The sequence below is a fragment of the Dipodomys merriami genome, unplaced genomic scaffold, assembly GCF_024711535.1.
Source record: "Dipodomys merriami isolate MVZ:Mamm:240054 unplaced genomic scaffold, mDipMer1.0.p SCAF_19, whole genome shotgun sequence".
Lineage (NCBI taxonomy): Eukaryota > Metazoa > Chordata > Mammalia > Rodentia > Heteromyidae > Dipodomys > Dipodomys merriami.
Genome location: NW_027203270.1, coordinates 17,737,651 through 17,745,265, shown reverse-complemented (window position 1 = coordinate 17,745,265; position 7,615 = coordinate 17,737,651). Strand labels below are relative to the sequence as shown.

At 52.6% G+C, this 7,615-nt stretch overlaps 1 protein-coding gene across 1 annotated transcript; it reads left to right on the top strand.

The window, feature by feature from the left end:
- The first annotated feature begins 857 nt into the window (after nucleotides 1-857).
- Pld6 (phospholipase D family member 6) lies at nucleotides 858-6,003 on the top strand. The gene is made up of 2 exons (XM_070026778.1): nucleotides 858-1,281; nucleotides 4,517-6,003. The coding sequence occupies exons 1-2, from the start codon at nucleotides 858-860 to the stop codon at nucleotides 4,762-4,764; spliced, it is 672 nt and encodes a 223-aa protein (XP_069882879.1). The 3' UTR covers nucleotides 4,765-6,003.
- Nucleotides 6,004-7,615: the final 1,612 nt, after the last annotated feature.

Below are 7,615 nucleotides of genomic sequence, written 5' to 3'. Positions count from 1 at the left end.
AGGAAAGCTCTTTAAGTAGCTCTGGCTTTGCTCTGTTACAAGCAGGCCCGGTGTCCACCGAGGGCCATGGCTCCTCTGTGCTCTGTGCTCAGAGCTGAGCAAGGACTTCCAGTAACGGAGGTGGGAGGAAATTTGGGGGTTTCTACCTCAATGTGGATTATTCCATGGGCTTCCAGACCCCCATCCCTGCAGCTGCTCCCCACTGTGACTGTGAACTCATAGTCACAAGCAGCTTAGAACCCCGGGCTGTTGGCTAGTGCAAGCTAGGTACACCACACAGGCGCAGCCCATGGTCAGAGCGGCCTTAGGTCAAGGGGGATTGTGGAAGATACATACCTGGGAAAGAGACTGGAGGACAGACTGATGCCTCATTTCATTCTCCTTGTGAACCGGCGGTGTAATAGAGAAAATGGAGTCTCCCTTCCCTCGGTCAGGTATGCCAAGGGAACACAGGAATCTGGCCAAGCTGCACAGAGTCTGATGTCAGGTTGCTAAGCTTGGGACCGGGCAGGGACATGGCAGGATAGCGATGGGGACCGGGCCCTGGCCCATCTCAGGACTGTCTGGGTCATGGCCGGGGCTTGGCAGCCTGGAGCGCAGCTGCTAGGAATAAGGGTAGATTATTGGCTAGCACGTGGCGTGGACGGACGGCAGGGGAGGGGTGGAGTGGTGTCGGGTTGGAGATTCACTGGGCGTGGGGCGGGGCACGCACGCCGCCGTGAGGTGAGGGGGCGTGGTGCTTCAGCACGTGGTGAGGCGGAGCAGAGGCGTGGGCCGGAGGCGGAGCCTGGCACGTGGCAGGGCGCGCAAGCGCAGTGCTCTCAAGGCAGGGCCTAGACAGCGACGACGGCGGCGCCATGGAGAAGGTGAACTGGCGGTTGGTGGCCGCCGCGTTTGCGGGCGTTGCGCTGGCCCTGGAGGCACTGCCCTCGCTGGTGCGTTGGTTGCGGGCTGGGCGGCAGCCGCGGCACGAGGTGCTCTTCTTCCCGTCACAGGTGACCTGCACCGAGGCCCTGCTGCAGGCCCCGGGCGCGGCGCCGGCCCGGTCCCCGGCCGACTGCCCGTGCAGCCTCCCGCACAGCGAGAGCTCGCTGAGCCGCCTGCTGCGGGCCCTGCTGTCGGCCCGCTCCAGCCTCGAGCTCTGCCTCTTCGCCTTCTCCAGCCCGCAGCTGGGCCGCGCCGTGCAGCTCTTGCACCAGCGCGGGGTGCGCGTGCGCGTCATCACCGACTGCGACTACATGGCCCTCAATGGCTCGCAGATCGGCCTGCTGCGCAAGGCGGGTAAGTGGAGGCCGGGTCAGAGCAGCCAGCCTGGCCCGGGGCCACCGGTAATTCCTTGTGAGCGAGTGTGGGCAGCACGGTTGAACCCCGAGAAACTTGAGTCTGCCTCCCAGGCAGATCTGGCCAAGATGGCCGGACTCTGAGCAGGGTCCCCTGTCCCGCCCCAGCGTTCACATGGAGGCAGGTGGTACGCCTCTGAAATTCCCACTTGTTCTTATGGCCTGGCAGTGGGCTTGTGACCTGCCTGGGTAGAAGTGAGGAAGCACCGGCCGGCAGTTTGGGAACTTGGCAGCCTCAGGTGATGATGGCTCAGGAAATAAGAGATTGAAGCTTAAAAACAAGTCGTTGGTAGCTCCTGCCTGAATCCTACCCAGCTACCTGGAGAGTTGGGATTCCAGCTTTCCACCAGGAAAGTCCTCGAGACCCTACCTTTAGTTAATTAGCAGAAATCTGGACTGGAGGCCTGGCTCAAGTGGTAATGTGCTAACTTAGCAAGCAAAGCAAGACTTTGAAGCCCTGAGTTCCAACTCCAGTTCTGGGGCCCGGGGAGCAATTCTGGTGGGTAGCTAGCAGAGACCTTGAGCCATATTGCCACCCATTAGAAAGTGAGTTAAGCCAGGGTTTGGCTTCAGCTGGGGGAAAGGAGGAAGTTGTTCACAGATGCACTAGTGAATCTCATGCTGGGTTCTGAAAATGCATAATACTTATCAGCTAAAAAGTGGACATGACTGTACATAGGGTGCAGACAGAAGGAAGCAGGCAGTATGAAACAACCCATGTCCTCAATCTGTGGATTCTCAATCCTTCTACCACATGGCACAGGCAGGTGTGTTCTGCAGTCTGCATGTTAGCACCGAATAGGGCATAAAGCTTGGGTATCTCTATGGCCCAGGCCCCTGAGGAAAACAGCACACTCATCTATCTGACCTGGTATTCTGGTGTCCATAGTGGCTTTGATGCTGAGACCCCTTGAGAGGTGTCTAGGCTGCAGTGTAGTCTGACTGCAGCATCTCACCAGCCTGGGATATCAAGTCCCCTCAGGGAGCAGGTTCCCTTAACCCTGGATGGCACTAGTCTTTGCCCTAAGCAGTGCATACTCCTGGGTTTACATATTGGCATTTTTGTTCCCTCTTAGTGGCAGTCCCCAGAGTTCTGTCTGTAGATCATTTTGGTGGGATTGGGGAGATATGTGGGTGACCTCTGGCACAAACAACTTCATTTGACTAGCTTTTGGAGATTCACAAAAATCTCAGGTCTGGAAAGAATCAAACTCCCACTGAAGGTTGGATACTCTGCCAGTGAGTCCTGCCTGCTACCTCTTGGATGACTTCTAGATTGTCCTTCAACTCAACAGGAACATTGTGTGCCTGTATCTGCTAGGGCTGTATCCAAGTGGTAGGTACACAAGTCCCTATGCATAAGCACACAAATCACAAAGATCTGAAAGATTCACAGGAGATACTGGTATGGAAGAAAGCATGGTGGCCAGGATACTACCCAGAGCCATTGTCTTACTTTGATTGAATGCAGTGGAGCAAGAGGCTTTTTTGGGGGGAGGGTGGTGAGGAGGGGGGAACAGCAAGTGGAAATGTCCCAGTGATAAGCTGATGTTGAAGGATAGCAAGAGGTCCTCTGTGGCTGAAGTTGGGAGCAGCCAAAGGTGCTCAGAGGTCTATGGTGCCTGCGTGTAGGGCTTCTGTGAGGTCATTGAAAGATGCTCTGAAGTTATAGCTGACAAGATTCACTGGTGGCACTGGTTGCTCACACCAGTAATCCTAGTTATGCAGGAGGCTGAGATCTGAGGATCATGTTTTAAAGCCAGCCTGGGTAGGAAAGTTCATGGGACTCTCTTTTTTTTTGGGGGGGGGGCCCGGTCGTGGGGTCTGAACTCTGGACCTGGGCACTGTCTCTCAGCTCTTTAGTTCAAGGCGAGCGCTCTACCACTTGAGCCACAGCGCCACTTCTGTTTTTTTTTCTTTTTTCTTTTGTGGTGCTGAGGAATTGAACCTAGGGCCTCCTGTATGCAAGGCAAGCGCTCTACCACTGAGCCACCTTCCCAGCCCTTCATGGGACTCTTATCTCCAATTAACTACTAGAAAACCAGAAGTAGTGTTGTGGCTTAAATGGTAGAGCACCAGGGACAGTGCCCAGACCCCGAGTTCAAGCCCTATGACCTGCCAAAAAAAAGTGGGAGGGAAAGGAAGTGTTAGATGGATCCCAAGGTAAGGCTTCAAGGATGACATCCACATATGTTAGTAATTGTTAGTGTACTTCTAGAAGCTACATGCAACACACACACCTTTCAGCCTTCTTCATTGTTCATCTGAAATCCAATCTCTCTCACTTGGAAATCCTGTGGTTTTAGTGGATGAGTCTGGCAGCCCTATTTCAAAGTTCTGCTTTCAACTCTTACTTTTTTATTTTTTATGTGTCAGTCGTGGGGCCTGAACTCTGGGCCTGGCGCTGTCCCTCAGCTCTTCAGCTCAAGGGGAGTGCTCTACCACTTGAGCCACAGCGCCACTTCCAGCTTTTTCTGCTTATGTAGTACTGAGGAATCGAACCCAGGGCCTCATGCATGCAAGGCAAGCACTCTACCACTGAGCCACCTTCCCAGTCCCTCGACTCTTCTGTAAGGTTGGTCTCATTCTATGAGTGGCAGCAATTACAAGCTTTGTTCCTGCCAGAGAGTGGGAAAGCTGGGAACGAAAGCAAAGCAGCTGAGGGCTTTCATAGCAGTTTACTTAGCATTCTAAAGCCCTGGGTTCCATCTGCAGCACTGTAACAACCCCATATGCCTCCCCCCATCCTTGACATATGCATAAAATAAGAGGCAAAAGCCAGGGTCTGGGTTAGGGTGACAGGCTGCAGTAGAGGGACAGTGAGGCATCTAGAAAGTTCTGGCTGCAATTCTTGCTCCCGTCCTATCTAGTCCTCTCTGTGTTCTTCAGCTTGTCCTTTCCAAGCCCAAACGAGAGTGGAAAAGTTAGGTAGATGCTGCTCAGTTTGGACACAAGGCGCAGCAGGGGGTGGTAGGGTGGTTATTCCTCAGAGGAAAGAGTGCACTGTTGCCCATGGCCCCTGCTCTCCATGTCCCTGTGGCCCTTCCATGCGCTGCCTTCTCCCTGGTTTCAGCAGATGACCAGCAAGCTTCCCTGGTGGCTAGCTGGAAACAGCAGCATTAATGGCCCTGTGGCCATGTGTGGCCAGTGTTGTGAGAAGCTGCCTTGCCCTGCAGGTATCCAGGTGCGGCATGACCAGGACTTGGGCTACATGCATCACAAATTCGCCATCGTGGACAAAAAGGTTCTCATCACTGGTTCCCTCAATTGGACCACACAAGCCATCCAGAACAACCGAGAGAATGTCCTGATCATGGAGGATGCGGAGTACGTGAGGCTGTTCCTGGAGGAATTTGAGCGCATCTGGGAAGAGTTTGACCCTACCAAGTATAGCTTTTTCCCCCAAAAAAAGCGAAGTTGCTAAAGCTATGTGTTCACCTGGGTTGGAGCTGAAGTGGGAAGGGGCTAGAGCCTGTGCTGCCCACTGCCTGGGCTGGCCACTCAGCTGTACTCCAAGCCCTCCAGGCTAGAAAATGGCTAGCCTGAAACTGGCTCCTTCAAGTACTCGACTGACTGAGAACTCAGGATTGAAAGGGAAGTTTCTGTTGACGGAGCAGTTGATTAGCACCAAGTCAGTCTCCCCCACAGCCCAGTATAGGTTGCTCAGAATTTGCTTGTCCTTATCCTGCAGTGGACCCCAAAGTTTTGACAGGGGTTCTCCAGGGCCGAACATTCCCCCCTGCCCCCTGAACTGTTTCACTTCTATTTTAGTTTTCCTCTGCCTCTTTGGACAGGCCTTTCCTGCTGAGGCTGGGACTCCTGTTGTTAGTTCCTGGCTGGTGGGGACAGGAAGCCAGGAACGAGGAGCCTTCTCCCTAGGGTGGGCGTTTCCTGGCACAAACGGGTGTGTGTGTGTTTGTGTGTGTTGCGCGTATGCATGTGTGTGTGCGGTGCGTGCATGAGCGCGTGCGCACTTCACCCTCAGCCTAGTCCCTAGTATGCTGTGCAAGGGAGGCTGTAGGTAGTCAGAAGCTGGGTCCATTTCCACATTGTGCTTTTAATAGTTAACCCCATCACGTTCAAGGTAAATCTGTGTACTTAGAAGTGAGCTCACCCTTAACACCTATGGACACAGCTGTTTCCTGCTTATCAATGGGTCAGGAGATGCCCCCTTAGGGAGGATGCATGGGGGTGGAGGCGGTGGGTTGTATGTTATATTCTCAGCTCAGGACTGGCATTCCCAGGTCCTGAGCGGGAAAGTGTCTCACTTGTTTGTGAATGTTTCAAATTCCTTTTGTCAAGCACATATAAGGGCAGGTAGCACAGTTGGTATCTGAAGCTACAGTTTTGCCTTTGCTTGTGTTGTGTGCGCTTGCGCTGTGTGGCCTTCTTGAGGCTGAGTGGATGCCATCTCTCCCCAGCTCACAGCTCAGCACCACGTGTGTTTCTTTTTATGGTACTGGTGCATAAACTCGGGGTCTTGCACATGTTTCCCTTTTTAATATTACCTTTGACTTAGTGTTAGGCAAGTAAACTGGACTTTTAAGAAAATAATCGATGGAAGCTGTAAAGTGTAATGTACCCAGAAGTGGTCACATGGGGTGTTCCTCTCAGTGTTATGTTTTGGAAGGAGGGCAGAGGACATCATAAGAGGGTGACTTGTGGGTGGCTAGTACATCTGAATAAATGCTTTTCTGGAAAGTGAGTGTGCCTGTCCCTGCCGTCAACTGCTGTGTCCCAACCACTCTTATTTTGGCAGCGCTAGGGCTTGAATTCAGAGCCTAGTATTTCTTGCAACAGGGGTTGTAAGACTTGGCTACACATCCAACGATTTAGACAGCAGCAGTCAAACAGCAACAAGACTGAGGTATTACCTGTGTACCTCCTGGATTGTTTTTTTCAAAATGTCCCAGTTGCCTTGGGATTATTTTGGAAACTTAGGAGATAGGAAGTGTGATCCTAGCCCAGCGCCGGTGCCTCACGCCTGTAATCTTAGCTACTGTACTCAGGAGGCTGAGATCTGAGGATCACGGTTCAAAGCCAGCCCAGGCAGGAAAAGTCCATGAGACTCTTATCTCCAATAAACCACTCCGAAAACCAGAAGTGGCGCTGTGGCTCAAGTGGTAGAGCGCTAGCCTTGAGCAGAAGAGCTCAGGGACAGCGTCCAGGCCCAGAGTTCAAGCCCCATGACCAAAAACAAAATAACAAAAACGTGTGATCCTAGCCATGTCTTCCTGCTTACTTCCCTGACCTGGGATGGTGTGTATATGTGAGTGTAAGAGAACCCCAGCCTCCACCAGCTGTCCTGTCTCTTCCAGAGAGTAAGTTGGAGGAATGTGGCAGTGTGTTTCCACCAGGTGTCACATGCATCGAAAATAGCCTAGCTAAGCTACCTCTAGCAATGTTTTAAGACTTGTGAAGCTGTCAGATTTCCTGTTTGTTTGTTTGTTCCCCACCCTCCCCCCTCCTATATGTATGTCAGTCCTGAGGCTTGAACTCAGGGCTTGGGTACTGTCCCTGAGATTTTGTGCTTCAGGCTCAGAAGTAGTGCTCTACCACTTGATTTTTTAGTTTTTTGCCAGTCCTGGGGCTTGAACGTGGCTTGGGCACTCTCCCTGAGCTACTGCTCAAGGCTAGCACTCTACCACTAGAGTAACAGTGCCACTTCTGGCTGTTTCTGTTTGTGTGGTACTGTGGAATTGAACCCAAGGCTTCATGCATGCTAGACAAGCACTCTGCCACTAAGCCACATTCCCTGCCCCTTATATACTTTGTGTGTGTGTGTGTGTGTGTGTGTGTGTGTGTGTGCCAGTCCTGGGGTTTGGACTCAGGGCCTAGACATATTCCTGAGCTGCTTTTGCTCAAGGCTAGCACTCTACCACTTTAGCCACAGCACCACTTTCGGCCTTTACTATTGTGGTTCTGAGGGATCAAACCCAGGGCTTCATGCATGCTAGGCAAGCACCCTACCAGTAGGCCACATTCCCAGCTGTTCTACCACTTGAGCCACATCTTCACTTCCAGCTTTTTGGTGGCAAATTGGACATAAGAGTCTCACAGAGGGCTGGGAAGGTGGCTCAGTGGTAGAGTGCTTGCCTTGCAAGCATGAGGCCCTGGGTTCGATTCCTCAGTACCATATAAACAGAAAAAGACGGAAGTGATGCTGTGGCTCCAGTGGTAGAGCGCTAGCCTTGAGCTGAAGAGCTGAGGGACAGCGCCCAGACCCAGAGTTCAGGCCCCACGACCGGCAAAAAAAAAAAAAAAAAAAAGTCTCA